Genomic DNA, 20386 nt, shown 5'->3' on the forward strand with positions numbered 1-20386 from the left:
CAAGGACCCCCAAATTGACACTTAGTAGCCCGCGGACCCCCCATTTCAAAATATATGCCAAGTACGGTACCCTCATAAGAAGATTGTTACGGCTCTAGCAGTGATTTTCAAGCATTTTAATTTCAAGGACCCCCAGTTTGACATGCATTAGGGCTACGGACCCCCATTTAATAACATTTCTATCTCTGGGACCCCAATTTGTTTAGTAAAATCAATGTTAATTTAACCCTGAGAGTGTACAAATGGAACCAAATGGACCCTAACGGGTCCATTTGGTTCCATTTGTACACTCTCAGAGTTGCAGACCCATAAGGGTCCATTTGGTTCCTAACTATCTATCATTTAGCTGGGGACCACCTGGAATCCCTTCAAGGTCCCTGGACCACTGGTTGAGAACCACTGCGTTAGAAGGTTAAGGAGAACTCCTTCTAACGCTATGGAATGGATCAGAGCTAGGGCCGTTGTTAGCTTGTAGATCTGTTCTACTTTGGCAAACGATAACCGTCATACTGTGTGGTCCATGTAAGAAGCCTGCATGGGATTGATTGATTGAATATACTTTATTAACTGTTCATAAGGATGCTATATAAACCCAAGAAAGCCAATGGCTTGTTTCCATTGGGGTCCTGTGTACAGTGGTGTAAAGTACTCTTACTCAAGTACTGTACTTAAGTACAGTTTTGAGGTATTTTTTACTTTACTGGAGTATTTCGAATGTTCTGAAGCAAGCCTACTCGATGATTTTATTTACTCAAGTAAAAGTAGTATCTCACAATGTAGAAGTATTCTGTTGCAAGTAAATTACTTGAAGTAGCATACCAAAGTAACAGTAGGCCTACTCATTATGAATGGCATTTCACTAGCTGTAGTATACAACCCTCGTAGACGTATTTATGATTCTGACGTTTTCAATCTACGAGAGTTGTAGGGTGCACTTCCTATAGTGCTTTGGACTTTCTGCACTATGCCCCGTAGACACTCCAAACATTGTACAAAATGAAAATAAAGGTGCTTACCGCCGAGCCCCAAATGTTAACTACTTCTACGGGGTATTAGTTTAATGTAATAATCCATATATTTAAACAAAGAAGTGTTTTAATGCCGTCTGTGTAGCTGTAGTATACAACCCTCGTAGACGTATTTATGATTCTGACGTTTTCAATCTACGAGAGTTGTAGGGTGCACTTCCTATAGTGCTTTGGACTTTCTGCACTATGCCCCGTAGACACTCCAAACATTGTACAAAATGAAAATAAAGGTGCTTACCGCCGAGCCCCAAATGTTAACTACTTCTACGGGGTAGTAGTGTAATGTAATAATCCATATCTTTCAATAAAGAAGTGTTTTAATGCCGTCTGTGGCCGATTCTGTCGGAAGTTCCCAATGGGCGTTAGTGACGGGAAGTGAGGGGGCGCATCCGGTGAAAACCGGAATTACACTAAATGTAAACAGGAAGTAAACGAGGGTGAAAAAATGGCGTTCGGTCACAGACGGTAGCTGTAGTATACAACCCTCGTAGACGTATTTATGATTCTGACGTTTTCAATCTACGAGAGTTGTAGGGTGCACTTCCTATAGTGCTTTGGACTTTCTGCACTATGCCCCGTAGACACTCCAAACATTGTACAAAATGAAAATAAAGGTGCTTACCGCCGAGCCCCAAATGTTAACTACTTCTACGGGGTATTAGTTTAATGTAATAATCCATATATTTAAACAAAGAAGTGTTTTAATGCCGTCTGTGGCCGAACGCCATTTTTTCACCCTCGTTTACTTCCTGTTTACATTTAGTGTAATTCCGGTTTTCACCGGATGCGCCCCCTCACTTCCCGTCACTAACGCCCATTGGGAACTTCCGACAGAATCGGCCACAGACGGCATTAAAACACTTCTTTATTGAAAGATATGGATTATTACATTACACTACTACCCCGTAGAAGTAGTTAACATTTGGGGCTCGGCGGTAAGCACCTTTATTTTCATTTTGTACAATGTTTGGAGTGTCTACGGGGCATAGTGCAGAAAGTCCAAAGCACTATAGGAAGTGCACCCTACAACTCTCGTAGATTGAAAACGTCAGAATCATAAATACGTCTACGAGGGTTGTATACTACAGCTAGCATTTCACAATTGTTGGGGATTTGGCTCCAATATGTCAAAAATAGCAGATCTACAAGCTCACAATGTGTCTCATTGCAAGCTTGTAGATTTGTATTTTTGAAATAATGTATGTTTTGTAATGCTCTAAATCTACACTGTAACTTGTAACTAATGTTTTGTAATGAGATGTATACAATATTGAAAAATGGGAATAGTCTATGTATGGTATTTCCATTTTTACTTCCATATTACTATAGTAGCCAACCTCAAATGTGTACTTAATTAGGCTAAAGTCAGTCAGTATCTGTGTAAAGTTACTTTCCACCACTAACATAATAAACTGACATATCTTTCTGTTTCTCTCTCCCTTTTCACAGCTGTCTCAGCTCTCTCTCTCTCTCTCTCTCTCTCTCAGCACTCAGCCTCTCTCTCTCGCTTGCTTGCTCCCGCTCTCTATTTCTCTCTCTCCCTCCTCTCCCTCTCCACAGAGCAAGATGGAGCTGTATAGCATCCAGTTGATCAACAAGTCGCCTTCCTCTGGATGTGCAAGTAAGTTATAGCTCTTATTTGACCAATAATTCATTACTGTAATCAATTTCTGCTGTTTGATGTTTAGCTCGTTCACCTCACTAGATCCAAAAAATTTTTTTAATGCAATTTGATTTGGAATTTAAGGAATCTTTAGTTAAGAATAACAATAGTAAACTAATGTTGTGTTTTCCATTGCAGAGCGTTCCAGATGGGCGAACAGGTTGATCGTGGACGTGGACAACCTTAGGGACCGCCCCCTGTCCGATGACGACATGGAGGTCATCACAGAGTGCATCCCAGAGCTGTACACCCGCATCGACCAGACGAGGGACCTTTCCTCTCTCACACTGGACCGCAAGGAGCTGCTCAGACCTCCAAAGGACTTCGGGAGGTACTTCACAGCGGTGCCTCGTGACACCTACACATTCAGTGGCTTCAGCAAAGCCTGGGGATGGCCCGCTCCATCCCCACCCCCCGTGAAGACACCGGCGGTGATGTCCACTGAGGATACTGTTCTCTACCAGGTCTTCTCCGGGTCTCTGGTAACTCCGCCCCACCCCACCACCCTAACATCACCCTTCAATGGGTGGAGGCACGCCCGCAACCAGTACGACCTCGTGGAGGTCTCTGGTCAGCAGCTGCCCAGAGTCATCTCCTGTGTGGAGACGACATGGGAGAAGGGGGGACGGGTGCTCCATCGCCAGTTCAGGGTGTCCGTCTACAGGACAGACGGACAGATGATGCTGTCCGTGTTCTGTAGCTTCCCCGGAGATAAGGCACGGAGGCGTATCGTCTTCAGCGAAGACGGGGCGCCTTCTCCTTCTACCCGGCGGAAGAGGGAGGCTGATGTCGATGAGACCATCGTCAGAAGCCCCCCTCGAAGCAAGCCACGTCTAAGACTGTAACGCAGACAGACGTGGGATTGTTGAAACACCCATTCAAAGCCGGAGGGAAAACCACTTAGAAGTGGAGGCGCATGGGGCACCTGGAACCCTTGAAAGGGGCTGCTGGCACCACCTGAAGGAGAGGAGGGGCAGGAGGAGCCGGGACTGGAGTAGATGCTGGTAGAGAACAGTAGCCTCAGTGGACATCACCGCTCCGGGACTGGACTAGATGCTGGTGGAAACGGTATGTGTAGATGTGACGGGGACACCACTTGAAGGAAAGGTGCAGTTTGTGTGAGTAGGTGAGTATGCCTGTCACAATTATTACATAATCGTCTAATCGCAATTATTTGAGATAATCAGTTGTTTTTTGCATAATCGTAATAATCATTTCCATGTTAAAAATGTTCATATGTTTTTAAAAAAATGACAAATAGTGGAAATAGCTGATCTACAAGCTCAAAACGCATCGCGACGCGTTTTGAGCTTGTACATCAGCTATTTCCACTATTAATGTTTTATTTTATGTGTTGTCATATCTGCCCTGTGCAACTTTTGTTTACGGAGGCACTGACATCAGACGCATCCTCTAACCCTGCGTCTGATGTCAGTGCGTCGTGATAGGATCAGGTTGGCTGATGCCAGGGTGTGTCCTTGCCTCTGGGGCACACTGTTGCTCCGATTGTATGTTTGTGATATTGATAGGTCGTTTAATGTTAAGTTGAGGTTAAATTAAGGGGTGGTTGTTGACTTTTTATTCTGTTGGCTGACGAATTGATAGGGTTTTGACTTTTAATATCGGGTATTAATGGTCGTATTAGAAATGCGTGTTGTTGTTCAGGAAATGCACCCCCCCCCCCCCCCCCCACCCCCCAAAAACAAAAAACAAAAAAAACATTTGTCTGTCTATGTGATGGTCTCTAGCCCTGGCGTCTTGCGGGGTCAGGTTTACAGTAGGTTGCGTCTTGCACCTGAGCTTTTCTGTTGACTAACAACTTTCTAGGGTTTTGACTAGCCCTGGCGTCTTGCGGGGTCTGGCTTTACAGTAGGTAGCGTCTTGCACCTGAGCTTTTCTGTTGACTAAACTTTCTAACTTTCTAGGGTTTTGACTTTTAACATCAAGTAGTAATAGTCGTATTAGAAATGCTTGTTGTTCAGGAAATGCACTCCCCCCCCCCCCCCCCCCCCCCCCCCCCCACCCCACCCCAAAAAAAAAAAAAACATTTGTCTGTCTATCTGATGGTCTCAAGCCCTGGCGTCTTGCGGGTCAGGCTTTAGGTAGCGTCTTGCACCTGAGCGTTTAGAGTCTGTCTGTTTTGTCTGTTGTCTGTTTGTCTGTCTATCTATGGGGCGCATGGGTGTGGTAGAGGTAAACGCACTCTCCCACCACCGCAGCAGAAAGCTGGGTTCAACACCCAGCAGTAACGGCGGTGCCTCCATCTTGGCCAGGCGCTCCATCAAACACAATTGGCCGTGTTTACGGGTGGGAACTTAATCTGCCGATGGATCAAGTGACCGTCCTTTTTGCTGCACAGCTACTGGCAAGTGTGTATGGGAGGATGCACACAGTAGTTTATACCTCTCTCCAGCTGTGGAGGTGGTTGTGATGCCAGCAACAGGGACTTAAGGACACTTGGGGACAATTGGGAATTGGTGATGACTAAATTGGGATCTCCTCCTAGGATTGTCACCTTGTCGTTGGTGGAGGAGCTTGCGTTATCCCAGTGACCCAGAGAGCTAAGCTCCTGGCAGGTGCCACCATGCCAGGCAGCTCAAAGGGTAAGGGGTCAGACTAAGGACAATCCATAGTTAAAACAAACATGTTACAGAAACCAAAGCATTCCAGGCAGGAGATGCCAGCCACGACAACACCTGTGCAAGGTAGACGCCCCTCCTGGGAAGGTTTGGGCATGAAATGAAATCTCCTGGACTCAAAAGAAACCATCAGAGATGGCCTGACATGTAAGAACTATATTATATTAACTGTTGTATGACTCATTATGCCAATATTCCTTTAGTATTGTTTATGATGTGTTCAGAACAGAGCTCTGCTGTGAAGGAAACTGAGGCAACACTTTACTAAAGGCTGGGTCTATAATGCATTCTTAAGGCTTCATAACACACATTATAAATATTTATAATTATGCATAACAACTTACAACAAGGTTTATGAAGTATTATGAGTGCTGGTCATAATTCTTTATAAGCTTAGAGGAAAAGCACATATTTTTTATTTCAAGGACCTCCAAATTGACCCTGGGGGTCCCCGGACCACAATTGGAGAACCACTGGCTTAGGGAACCACTAAGGCAGAGTCTTTGCTTGAATTGTCATGGTTTAGTTTCTGTACCACCTTACAGTCCAAAAGGAAGTAGATAAAATAATTAAACCAGAGGGGTGGTGTAATGTACTGTAACTTAAGTACATTTACTTTACTTAAGTACAATTTTTAAGTATTTTTACTTTACTGGAGTATTTCCAATTTTCAGTACTTTTACTTCTACTCCACTACACCTCAGAGACAAATATTGTACTTTTTACTCTACACTACACTACAGTTATTTGAAAACTTTATTTACTAGTTACTTTGTAGATTTTGATTATTATTACAAAACGTACATTACCCACTTCAGCCCTATATACATTTCGACCATTTGAAAATAGCCGATCTACAAGCTCACAATGAGCTGCTATTTTCAAAAGATTTTTATACATTTGAAAACTTTGTGAAATAGGACATTCTGCATAATGAGTACTTTCTACTTTTGGTACATTTTGATATGAATACTTTTGTACTTTTAACTCTAGTACATTTTGACTACTTTTTCCACCGGTGTTGGGAGGGACAATGCAGGACTTGCATTGTAAACTAAATTGAGTAAATGTCCTGGTTTTCTGTTTACACTACAGGCTAGAGGAGACCAACAAGGCCCTGGAGGAGACAAAAGAAACATCAGCAGTTTGTCTGCTCTGAGCTGACCTCCACCCAGGAGAAGCTGTAGCCTACAGCACCGCTGACCAGGTGAGGAGTGGTGCATCGCTTTTAATACCGTAGATTTAACTGACTGGGTCGCAGAGGAGACGGGGGGGCTGTCAACCAGTGTAAAATGATCCTAAAGATTAGTAGGAGTTGCAGTATGTTATGAACACTACAGAAATTCTCTCTGTCCTCTGGGCCTAAAACGCTTGGTCTTGGAATGGAACAGCAGGCCTATTACAGCTCATTTCTTTCTACAAACCTCTTGTTTTCCCTTGATGACGACCATCGATTATAGCAGTGGTTCCCAAACTGGGGGTCCCCGAATTATTATTTTTTTGGGGGGGGGGGGCTTAATGTGCAACATTGTTTTCTCACTCAACAGTAAACAAACCAACATGCAGTATAATGTGTACAGGGTATCTGCACATTTCTAAAGTGACAATTTAGGGACTTTTAAGACCCTTTTTAATACCAAATTGTAAAATATTATGTAAGAAAGAGGAACCAAGTAAATGTAATGCCTACAATTCCTAGTGCTTGTCAAGGTGGGGGGTCCCCAGTAAAAAATATGATTATTTTGGGGAGTCACAGCCAGAAATGTTTGGAAACCCTTGGTTTTACCCTTTTTACTTGGTTTAGACAGACGATGGTTTAACCAATTTAGACCTGAGGCAATTCTAAAACGCCTTCTAACTGAAGTTTTCTGATTTAAAAAGAAAAGAATAATGATTATGATGATGTATAGCCTGCCCTACACAATCACTAAAAAGAAAACTATAATTGTTTTTCTACTGCGACATGTTGTGTTGCTATAAGCATTAAGACAAAAAAGTTAAGAGATGCAGTTATGTAAATGTTTCTGACTTTATGCGCCTCAACACAGCAGCAACGAGAAAGATAATCCCAGTCTGACTTACCAGGAGCAACACTTTTCTCTCATCAGACCATACAGGAACGGGTGTGCAATCAATCACAAAGTAGATTTATTAGCAATCATTCACTGTAGTAATTATTCTGCTGTAAATGACCTTAATGTGATGTTGTGTGTTTATCCCCTCCAGCTGCTGAATACAGCCCATGTCAGTACCAGTGATGTGTCAGGACTCTACGCTAAGCTGGACAGGGAGAAAGAGGTGATACTCAATTCTTTGTTTTCAGATGGATTTCTTCATGTTTTTGTTTCTGTGGATTGAACATCAGAGTGCATTCTAGCTGATTTTATTTAGGTTGCAGTAAGACAATCCAGTAATCTATTTTCATATTTATTTTTTAACCTCCAGGTGGAGCACCAGAATAGTCAGCCAGAGCTCCTTATCCAGGCGTCATCTCAAAACTTGACTACTGTAACTCCCTCCTTACTGGCCTCCCGACATGCTTCACTTAAGCCCCTCCAAATGATCCAGAATGCCGCAGCACGCCCGGTCTTCAACCAGCCAAAATGTTCACGTCTCGCACATTTTCCGCTCCCGCCAATGGCTCCCAGTTGCTGTTTGCCTACAAGGCAACCAAAGGCATGGCACCACTATACCTTCAAAGCCTGATCCAAACCTACAACCCCTCTTGCTCACTCAGATCAGCTAACGCAGGAAAGCTGTCTGAATCTTTCTTAAAACCCCCGGGACGACGCTCCACACATCCCAGACTCTTCTCCCTCTGGCTCCCAAACTGTGGAACAAACTCACCATTGCAGTTAGAACTGCAGACTCACTCCAAAGGTGGGAGTGAGGTGGAGTCTCCACCTCCCCCCTAGCACCCCCTAGCGCTTTACTCTCCCTGTACCTCTTCCTGCCACCTTTTGCCTCCCTTGATGCTAGCCACTGACCAAGACATGGCTACCTTGCTTGCAGATATATCTTGGTTATTCGTTCTCATGTTTTTGTTACTAAAGGCGGTTACACACCGGCGAATATGCGAATATACGCAAAATTCGGACTCGTTCTGAATAATTAAAAGACGCTTTTTTCGCTCCGCGAAACTGGTGTGGAAGCTTGCATTGACTTTATAAGGTTTAAAAAAAAAACGTAATATTCGCATGAAAAAAATCGCCCCGGTGTGTAAGGACCTTTAGGCTTGTTTTTCTTGACAATGTTAAGACTGTAATTTAGATAGCAGGTTATTGAAACAGATGCTAGGTTCATTATTTACCTGGTATCACATAGTTTCATTGTACAGATTATTATTTTTGTTACTATATTGTTTAGACTGATGCTAGGATCTTGGTTTACCTGTGATTCTAGTTTACTGAGGCACTACTGTCTCTGCATTTGTATGTGTTACTGTTTACCTTGTCTATTGTAAGTTGCTCTGGATGACAGCGTCTGCTAAATGCCTAAATAAGTCATTGTAATATTGAAGCAATTCAAACCGTGTTTTAATATCTTCTCATGCACTTTTAAAGAAGCATCATTCCAATCCAGATATACAACTCAGACATTGTATGTCTTGATTAATTGAATACATAGGACCACAATGGAAACAAATCCTCAGGGCTTTTTGTGTTATTGTATAATATATTGTATTTTTTGCAAACTGTTAAACCTTCGGGGTCGAGACACCGGCCCTTGACCTTTTAGGATAGTGTTAATGTTGGAAATTCGTGTACAAGAGTCGGGTAGTAAATTATTATGGACAGGAGGTGGCGGTGTTGCACACATTACGCCTAATGGTGTTGGGAAAATTGCATTGATTCCAAGACACTGAATGGAGTTGAATACTTAAGTAACCATCTAATCAGGTTATTCCATAAGATGGGTGCAATATGTTGTTCATTTTTTAAATAAAGCAACCTACTAGATATTGCACCACTTAAAACTTCCCAGAAAACCTGTTTTCCCACCTCAGGAATAAAGACCTATCATTGTCTCTATTCAATTCAGACGGGAGACATCTGATCTGCCCAACAACAACATTGCTGTATATTAGCCTAGCCTACACTATTGGTAGCACACAAACGTTTCTATAAATATATAACAGCATGAAACTTATGTTAAACCGTGTTTGCTCATGCACTTTAAAGTATGTATTTCTGATGAATTGAGTACAATGTAAACAAGCCCCTGGGGCTTTTAGTTATACTTTTATCATAACCTTTCACTATACTACCTGCACTGTTAATAATTGTGTTAATAAAGTATTCAATCAAGTATTCAGTCCAATCTGTATACAACACAGACCACCAGGATTGGGCTTGAGCCCTGTGGGCCGCCTGAGTGAGGCTAACCTTTTCTATGTTAAACACAAGGTAGGCACTTGGACCCTAGTTACAATCCAGGTACATTCAGTCTGGAGTTGAACCAGGAAATGGAATGTCATGATTGTATAACAGGTTGTACCAAATTACATTTTAAAGTTCAAAGCAGTGTGATGTTTTCTTGGTTAAATAAGTGTTAAATAGCTCTGTATTCCCATAGCAATCATTATGTTACGATATGTCTTTATTTGATTTGACATGGACATCACAACCAGTGTTATAGCACGAGTGATAATTTAACACCTGTCCACAGGAGGCTTTTTTAAGTAGAAACACTAATCTAAAACCCAATCATAATAGTAATAATTAACCATTAATCAATCAGACCCAATACATTAACCTGTGAAACAAAAGTAGATATAATCATTCCAATAACCAGTCAAACTATTCATTTGAGCAGTTGTTTCAACCATAATTTGAGCCCTTTTAAACACATTACCATCTCTCTCTAGTTTTAGATCCGTAGGAAAAGAGTTCCAAAGTTTTACCCCCTTTACTGAGAAGGCAGACTGTCCAAATGAGTTTTTGCACATGGGAACAATACAATCACCATTTGTTGAAGCCTGTGTAGTTGCTCTAGTCTGGATTCATCATTCATAAACCCCTTACTTAACTTGTAAAATGGACCTGAGTTGTAACTGTACTTGGTATGATTTTTTCACTCTTCGCCAAAATAGTCAGTTTATCAGCTCACAACGTGACATGTTGTGATCTTGTAGATCGGCTATTTTTGGTGAACGTCCCCCCCACCCAGAATACTAGGGATGCTGGGGTTAAACTGTTGCCACAAGAAAACACGTAACAACTCACAGTAAAACATTGTTCAAAAACACACATGAATACATAATTTATTCATAACTGCTCTAATGGGTCGCACTGCATGATGCACATTTTCCAGACATCTCAGACCGAGCATGAACAAATGACAACAAATCATCCATTCAAAGTGAAAATTACAAGTTTTTTTCAAAACCGTAAGGCGTAAGGTTCATGTCCTACCTGGGATTTGAACCCGAGTCTCCAGTGTGGGAGAACAAACTTCTACAGTTCTTTCAAGAATCCCTGTGAGCTTCAGGCAGTACTACCTGTCAACCAGTACGTGTGTCCTAACCCAACAGTGGGAGAGTAGAGAGACCACCTCCAACCACTGCAGGTGGGTGGAGTTCAATCCAAGACCTTAGTGCAAAAAAATGTTGCCTCTATATATTACCAAGAAAGTAATTCGAGAAATAGAAAGGGACTTCTCTAAATTTATATGGCATGGTAAAAGATCTAGACTAAGTATGAGGATATTGCAACTGCCCAAGGACAGGGGGGGATTGGCATTCCCAAACATGTTATTTTATAACTGGGCCTGCCACTGCCGTACCATACATGAGTGGGTACATGACTATCTTACTGGTGGACCAGAACCCCTTGAGACATGGGAGTGCTCTCCCTATGTACTACTAGCAGAACTCACAAATATACAAAAAATTACACTTTAAATCTTCTGATAGTCCAATACTCTCAAATTCGATAAAGATTTGGAAAAACATGATAACCTTTATGGGAAGGAAGAACATGTCCTCATACTTGACACCACTCACAGGCAATAGACAGTTTGACCCTGGAGTTAGGAGTGCCGTTTTCCGGTCTTGGTATAATAAAGGTATTAGAGTTATAGGAGACCTGTTTGATGCCAGTGATGTTCTTATGTCATTCGATATGATTAAGAACTCATTCGGAGTACCTCGGAATGACTTCTTTGCTTACTTACAGGTTCGCCACTTTATCAATAATGACACCAAGTTTCCTTGAGACAAGCCTCTTCTTGGGCCTTTAGAGGACTCTATTATGCATTTTACTAGGAAGAAAGGTTTGATTTCTTACTTCTATGATAATTTTCAGTGCTTCAACACACAAAATATAGATATTGTGGTGGGAAGATGGGAAAAGGATTTACAAACTGAGTACGACAAGAATTGTTGGGACGACTGCATTAAATCTTCTCAAACTACCTTTATAAGCAACAGATTCAAAGAGATGCAGTATAGGATACTACATAGACAGCAAAGGACACCCCAAATCCTAAACAAAATTGACCCTGATAGGTCCCCTTTATGTATGAAATGCAAAACTGAGGTTGGTACTTATATACCCTGTTTCTGGGAGTGTTCCAATATTTCCAAATTCTGGTCTTGTGTAGTAAAAGAATTGAGTTCAATTTTTCAGTCTAAGATCTGTAAAGATCCTGGGCAATTTTTATTAGGGCTGCCATCTAAATTTGGGGTTCTAGATCCTAGAAGAGCTAAGCTTCTAGATAAGCTCCTCTGTGTGGCCCGAAAATGCATTTTATTCAACTGGATTCACGAAAAACCTCCATCAGTAACTCAGTGGTATAGAGAAATATATAGGGTACTCCCAATGGAAAGACTCAGTGAGAAAATAACTTCATGGATATATGGCAGCCACTGATAGATTATTTACCCAAGGATCTATCTACCTTGATTTATAAGGGAAGTGATTCCATAGATTGGAAAGCCCCGGTTGTACTTTTACAATTTAACTTCTGATGTGCTCTTATGTGTTTGTTTATCTGTATGTATGAATATTTAACTGTATGTGTGTCCATAGCATTGCCACTGTAATATGCCGCTTGCCCTCCTTTATTTGTTAATATTTTGTGTTTTGTTTTTTGTGTTTTTGTTTGTATTGTATGTCTTTTAATTTATTTTTATTTCAATTTGTTTAATTGAATAACATTCTGATTACAACTTCTGTATAAAAAAGGAAAAAGTCAATAAAAAGTTATTTAAAAAAAAAAAGAAACATTTACTTAGTTCACACATACAAAATAACTGCAGAATAGACAAACTAACTACAGACTACTACGTTTCAGTTTTGTATAGAATAGGGTACTGTAGGTAGTTTAATGAACAAACAGACTTTTATTGATTCCTAGGGAAATGCAGGTGTCATAGCATCACTACTATGCATGAAACACTAAGGTAAGAGGAAATAGATAGAGAAGTAGTAAGGTAGCAATAAGAAAATAAGACAAATAAAACATTAAAGAGAAGACTTAAAGAAAGTCTAGCCTGGCCATCTTCATCTGGCATATTATATAGTTTCTTATAGCAGCCAATCAATTTAATATATCTTAATTATTGGCTACGGTCTTTGTGCTGTTCTCTGTGAAGGCATGTGAAATTAAAACCTTTCCCTACAGGCATTTCAGGCAACACAGCATGAGTAATCGCTACAAACATAAAAATTATTGTGGAGTGGAATAAAATTCCTCTAAAATCCAAGGTTTCCATGGCTGCAAACCAAAGCTCATCTCAATCACAGCTTCTCAAAATCACAGAATAGAATCATGCATGAGGTCTTTCAGAGTAAACTCAATCAGTGGAGCTACTCTTCACAGTGACTTTAAAAAGACTTGTTTTGCATTATAGACTACCTTTAGAGCCAAAAGCCTGTTTGATTAGCCTTTTACTGTTATGGTCAACTGTTGAATTGAAATTCCCCAAAAAATCAAATTGTTGTCCAAAGGTTATTGGATGGTAATTAATGTTTGACTGACTAGCTACTATAAGGTAAAATAACTGCTAGCCTACGACACAATGCTCTATTTGATCATAAAAGAAAATAATTGCACTGCAGATTATGGAGAAAAAAAATGTAATACAAAATTGTGGAATTTAAACAAAAACGACAGTTGAATGCTTAGATGTAACTGATCACTTATAAGAAAATAGAAGTACTGAGTGCAAACGTTTTTCTTTCTTTCTTTTTTTGTTTCGTTAAACAGAACAGTTATATCTCCCTAAACTGAAACGTTCAAAATAATTTAACAGAGCGACACAAGACAAAACCAGATAATGCAAAGTAAGCATCATCATGGGTACCACACTTATTAAGCATCCACAGTATTCTCCTACTCAATCATATTTGTCTCTTTTAAACCCTGCTTGAATTTTAAGACTTGTTTCCAATATTTTTATGGAACAAATGTAAATAATTCAGAGCCAGATAGTGTGGCAGACAACAGTTGGAGATGAGTAAGGAATCTAAGGATGCAAACTCAGTGGTTCTCAAAGTGGGGTCCGGGGACACCCAGGGGTCCTTGAAGGGCCCCTGGGTGACCTTTACATGTCTGTAACTCAGTGAGTGAACAAATGGACCCAATTTGGTAGCCTCACATCAGCAGTTAGTTTTCCCCACCACTAGCCAAAGTGACGCAAGGGGACTTTTGACAGGGCCATACCGAAAGTAGGTTGCTTTATTCGGATACGTGCGTGTCACTGCCCACCCCTGCCGGTTCTCTGATTATAATTGTTTTAAATAGGCTCTGTCATGATTAATTGACCACATATATGAAGTTAAACAACTAAATTCTATCCGAACGATATCTTAAAAGTAAATTCCGTGCCTCAAAAAAGACGTTTGAGAGTGATTTCAAGTTTTAAAACCAAAACCAAAAACAGCGGACATAAAAACATGGCTGCCGTTCCATTTTGGTCGGCTGCACTCGGTTCCATTCGGTTTCACTCGAACTCGCCACCTGCTTGGCCAACCTTCGCTGTCAATCACAGAACAATGAGCGAGGATGCTGATAGGAGAGTTCATGTTATGAACTCCGGAGAAACGCCCAGACAAGCCTGTAGGCCAGACTCACTACTGAAATCAAATACAAATGAGATTTCCGGAGGGAGGGGTTTACCAGGCTACCAATTTGGTTCCATTTCTACACTCACAGAGTAATGGGGGTCTGTGGCCTAATGGCTTACCGAACTGGGGGTCCTTGACATGATTAAACGTTTGAGAACCTCTGCGCTAACTACATTATGTTGAAGTTATCTGGGAGGATGAGCTACTGCTGCCAGGGCTCTTTGTCTTCTGCCCCCTGGTGGCACTGGGCTGGCGCTGCACTTTCTGGCTGGAGGAGCCCTCTCTGTTCATGTTCTTGTCACTGTGACCAGCTCCTGCTTTACTGCGCACTGTGAGCACAAAACAAACACAAACCATGAGAAACAAGATTGTGTCTGTATGACCTACATCACAGCGTTCAAATAACTTCTAACAAAAACTGAGAAAACATGCATCGGAAAGATGAGATACAGCGGGTCATGATTATGTTCTTTCAATATTGCTTATTGCATGGACTGCATTCAAAAGTACACATATCAACATCCACATTAGTTGTAAAGGAGCACAAAAGTGCTTTTTTAAAAGTAATCAAATAAACACTGAAGTCACACAATTCTATGTTAACCTAAGTGATTTGTGTGATCTGTGTTGATTCTACATTTACTATTAAACACATCGTAGGCGCTGGGCGTGAAAATGACAACTGTGCTGCATCAGTCGGAAACCAGTAATGACACTTGTGCAGTGCTGGTCGCCCACTTTGAGCCAGGTGTATGTAAGATAGGGCCCTATAAACACATTTCCCACTGGACAAAACACACCCTGGATTTTGTCTTGAGTGGGAAAGGCTACAAAATCTGCCTTCATTGCCAGGACAAATGGCTCTGCAGTAGTTTCAGGTATTTTATCTGTTCCAGCGCCTATCGACAGATGGAATCATGACACCCAGGTAGACGTGCCAATTTCCACCCCTTTTCCAGAGCGACGCTATTAGAGATCCACCTCATTTGAGAAGAGACTCAGGGCTCAGCTCTACGGCGTGAGTAATTCACTCACATTGATACATACATGCTAAACTGAAAATGTATTTACAAGTGTGTGTGAATAAAGACATGAATTGAACAACCTCTATAGAATCGTCCATTAGTTATTAATTCAACAAACAAAAATATTATCCTACCCGTTATACATCTCAATAGAGTTTTGTGGTCGGCATACATGTCTTCTGAATTCAGTAGCTTATATGGATGACCGTGGACTGTTTTAATCAATAATCGGGTTTAATCTTTGTGACTTTGCACATCTTTGTCATGCAAGCCTTGTATGTGGAGACTAATGAATCAAGCAAGTTGCAATCCATTGGTTGCAACGTGTCAATTTGGCACCATCACCAAAATAACTATATCTACAACTATGAAAACCATATGCCGCCCCAAGTTACAGACAACTAGATGAATTATATGAAGATATATAAAGATTAGTTTATCATATTTGTAATTCACTTTCTATCCCCTTTAAAACAACAATTGACAAACACAAGGTGAATACATCTACCTGAATGAGATGATGGCAATGATACACTTTTACAACACCCTTGAACAGGTTCAGTTGCACTCATCCACACAGATGCACACTAAGGGTTTCACCAAAAACTAGTCAACACTGTCGGCAGTACAGTAGTCAAACTAGTCGACTATTATAATAACTACTAGTCGACACTGTTGGCAGTAGTCAACTAGTCATGGATGGACTGCTCTTTCTAGATGGTAACAGATATACAGTTGTTGCTTGTTGATAGGGAACAACAATATAAGACAATTTTTCATTTTTTTGTGCAATGGTTGTGAAATGGGGGTCGGGGGGTATCATGATCCTTTAAGTTTATTCTTTATTTATATTATGTACAAGGTAACACGATCATCTCAAGTATTGGATTACAGTTACCATTGTACATACAGTACAGTAAATGACTCAAACGTATTTTGATAAGCTTTTGTTAGAATGACTAAAATTACTTTTTATTTTCTTTTTGTTTCTTTGCGTGGTCCTACACAGTCAGTGTGACATGCCACAGTAAAATGCTTCAACTTCCTGCCTTCCAAAATACAACTGTCATTGTTACCTGACCAAGAACTTCTCTCTCTTGTGTTTTGTCACTGAACAGTTAAAAGACTTAGAAGTCAACAAGTCAAACTATCAAACTATTATGAAAAACTTGGCAACTAGTAAAAATCAATAGTCGTTAAACCCCTCTTGCACACATGCATAATACATGCATAACACACACATTCAAACTCCCATGTCCTCGTTTCCACGGTATGAACAAAACACGTGTCATTCAGATACACCCCTAATTTGATGCAACAGGCACTGTACTGTATGTGTACAAAACACGACTTGCACCCGAGGAGAAAGGCAGGCCAAGCATACGAATGGAGTTAAACAACACAGCGCAGCAACGGGGACCTTGACAGTGAGCGTCTTGCTGGCCGTAGACCACAATCTTAGTGTTGATCCTGGTGGGCCGGGTACCAGAGGATGAAGGGGGAGGTGCAGGAGGCTTAGGGCTCTTGCCAGAGACCACACTATCATCTTCTTCAAGAAACAAGAAACAAGAGGCTTTTTTGTGAATATACACCAAAATTAAAACCACAAGAAAGGAAAATGACAGCACATGTAGTGAGTGAGTGGAGATGTGCTGCTGCTGCTGCTGGTACACTATTAAAAAAAAGAAAGCAAACGTTTTATATTCTCTCTCTCCTCAGTGTCCCAATGAGAGGAGGCGAGCATTCAGAGAAAATAGCAGATCCACAAGCTAGAGGGAAATACTATCAGACACCAGTCAACAAAGTATATACGTAGGGTGGTTAAAGGGGGTGTGTAAGTATATGTTTTTGTTAGAGTCAAAGCTCTATATTACGATAGAAGTCATTTCTATAGAGAGTGTTCGTTCAGTAACAAGGGTACCTAGTCTCTCTCAGTCTGAACTCTTCCACTATCTTCAAATGCTAAAGAGAGTCTGTAATAGGCTCTGTACATGGCTGTAGTTCTATTTTCCAGAAAGTGAAATGAACATTTCCTGTTCCCGGCTGAGTTTCCCTTAGCTTCCATTGGCTCAGCTTCATACTCTTTGAACTAGAAACACACATGACACCTTCATAATTATGTGTTTCTGGTTCAAATCTGTTTCCGGTTGAATTACTGCAACTCCTTATACTCTGGGCTCAGCAAAAAGGTCATCTCCCGTCTTTAACTGGTGTCAAATTCTACAGCTAGGTTAGGTTCAGGGTTGATTTTAAGATTTTACTGATGACTTTTAAAGTGTGGCAAGGCCCTGCTCCCAGCTACATCAAATCTGTTTCTGGTTGAATTCTTGTGGAAACACAGCGTGTGTTGTGTTTGTGGTAACTGACCTCTGTGTTCTGCAGGTGCTGTGGTCAGACTGGTGGTGTGGGAGGTGGTCGACGAGTCTCCCAACGTAGCATCAGCTATCCTCTGCCCCGCACACATGGACTTCAACGTCTGGAACACTGCCTGAGGCGCCACGTTCATCTTCAACAGATCCACAATGATCCTAGATGGACAAAATAGCAGCCATGTTTCCATTTAGCCTGCACAGCTAAACCCTCAGTGTTCCATTTGTCCATTTGTGACTGCGAGCGTAGAAATGTAATCATATGGACCGACTCTTGCGGGTCCATTTGGTTACATGTGTACACTCTCAAAGATAAAGCTGTGTTCCGGAACTTCTTTTCATGCATAAAACCAATCTGTATGTATGGTAAAGCAGTGGTGTGCCATGACAAGTCCAGGTGTGCTTTGGGATTTAGTGACAACCACACATTATTATTGCAACACAATTTAGGCATTTAGCAGACACTCTTTATCCAGAACAACTTACAATAAGCAAGGTAAACTCATACATCAACTGCAGAGAGACAGTGTAGTGCCTCAGTAAACTAGGATCACAGGTGAACCAAGAACCAAGCATCAGTCTAAACTCTAAACAATATATTATACTATAAAAAATGATCTGTACATTGAAACTATAGAAACTATAGGATACCAGGTAAATAATGCACCTACCATGTGTCTAAATAACATGCTATCTAAAATAATGTTTTACCTTTGCATAAGTCTGCATGGTCATCGAGGCTAGGTCAAGTGCTGCTATGATATGAACAACTATAGAAAAAGTACTATACCCGTAGAGGCCAATTCTACACCCTAAAGAAAAATGTATTTCAAACTTTCCGTCAGAGCAAACCCGAGGTTCCAGATTTCATGTGAGCAGTTCATGTTAACAGTGTGGTTGGCTCATTGTACTGCCTGGTTAACTGGTTGTGCTGCCTGTAACTTAAAAAAAATCATCAATAAAGTATTCAATCAATCAATGGGGGTCCTTGAAACTAAACAATTGGAGAACCACTGGGTTTTCTATTATATGAACCTACTTGAAGATCTCTTGATCTATGGTGATCCCAGCAGCCTGGGTGAGCTCGAACAGCTCGCTCTCCTCAGCGTTGAGAATCTTCTTCTTTTTCATGGCATATTTCTGGACATTACTGGTCACCAGCACATCAGGGGCGCTGGGCGCAGACTGCCCAGACTGTTGAGACATCACTGACACCTAGAGAAATATGCAATTACAATGAATCATAACCAGTGGTGGAAAGTAACTGCATGTACGTGTACTCAAGCACTGTAATTAAGTACAATTTCGAGGTACTTTTGACAATATTGGAGTATTTCGATTTTTCAGTACTTTTACTTCTCCACTACATCTCAAGAGGCAAATATTGTACTTTTACTCCACTACAATTATTTGAAAACTGCAGTTACCAGTTACTTTGCAGATTTTGATTATTATTACAAAACATACATTAAGCACATTCAGCCCTATATACAGTACATTTCTGCCATTTGAAAATAGCCGATCTACAAGCTCATTGTGAGCTTGTAGATCTGCTATTTTCAAAAGATATGTAGACATTTTATACATTTGAACACTTGTGAAACGGGATATACATTTTTGATACCAATACTTTTGTAATTTAATTCCAGACTTTTACTTAACAGAGTATTTTTACATTGCAGTATTGATACTTTTACTGAAGTAAAAACATTGAGTACTTTTTCCACCACTGAGCATAAACACCAGTGGTGGAAAAAGTACTCAAATGTTTTACTTAAGTAAAAGTATCAATACTGCAATGTAGAAGTACTCTGTTACAAGTAAAAGTCCGGAATTCAAAATTTACTTGAGTAAAAGTACGAAATTATTGGTATCAAAATGTACTTAAAGTACCAAAAGTAAAAGTACTAAATGTTTGAAAATAGCAGATCTACAAGCTCACAACGCGTCGCGATGCCACGCGTTGTGAGCTTGTAGATCGGCTATTTTCAAATAGCCTATAAAATAGGGCTAAAGTGGTTCATGTATGTTTTATAATGTAATAATTTAGATCAGAAAAGTAACTAGTAACTAAAGTTTTCAAATAATTGTAGTGGAGTAAAAGTACAATATTTGCCTCTGAGATGTAGTGGAGTAGAAGTAAAAGTATTGGAGATTGGAAATACTCAAGTAAAGTACAAATACCTCAAAATTGTACTTAAGTACAGTACTAGTAAATGTACTTATAGTTACTTTGCACCACTGGTTAACTTGCATTGGTTCCTTTCTCACTAAAGACTACACTCTAGCTCGAACATACACTTTAACAGCTGTTAATAATGATGAATGATGACATACGGTCTCGACAGATAAATACGTTCCGATTGACAGATTATTCAAAAACAAACCAGCCTGACCATAGATATAGAAACCTTTATATGTCTATGAGCCTGACATCAACACGGTCCCACATAAAATACGTCATCATTGTGCGACCCCATCAGAAACGCGTCATCAACGGAGGGACACGCCCCCTTTGGATTACCGTATTAAATATTATTATTATTTTTATCATGGATCAGTGGTGGAAAAAGTACTCAAATGTTTTACTT

The 20386-nt window shown here is 40.6% G+C and overlaps 2 protein-coding genes across 2 annotated transcripts in view; one reads left to right on the forward strand and one right to left on the reverse strand.

Annotated features, from left to right (window-relative positions):
* zbtb7c (zinc finger and BTB domain containing 7C) overlaps nucleotides 1–20386 on the forward strand; it is a 400030-nt gene that overhangs the window by 339955 nt on the left and 39689 nt on the right. The window lies entirely within an intron of this gene.
* On the reverse strand, nucleotides 14493–20185 carry LOC308078053 (mitotic-spindle organizing protein 2-like). The gene is made up of 4 exons (XM_080419112.1): nucleotides 20133–20185; nucleotides 18835–19010; nucleotides 17794–17954; nucleotides 14493–14730 (listed from the first exon to the last, which is right to left on the reverse strand). The coding sequence occupies exons 2-4, from the start codon at nucleotides 18999–19001 to the stop codon at nucleotides 14576–14578; spliced, it is 483 nt and encodes a 160-aa protein (XP_080275238.1). The 5' UTR covers nucleotides 19002–19010; nucleotides 20133–20185; the 3' UTR covers nucleotides 14493–14575.

The sequence above is a fragment of the Gymnoscopelus braueri genome (genome assembly GCF_963280865.1).
Source record: "Gymnoscopelus braueri genome assembly, chromosome: 22".
Taxonomy (NCBI): Eukaryota; Metazoa; Chordata; class Actinopteri; order Myctophiformes; family Myctophidae; genus Gymnoscopelus; species Gymnoscopelus braueri.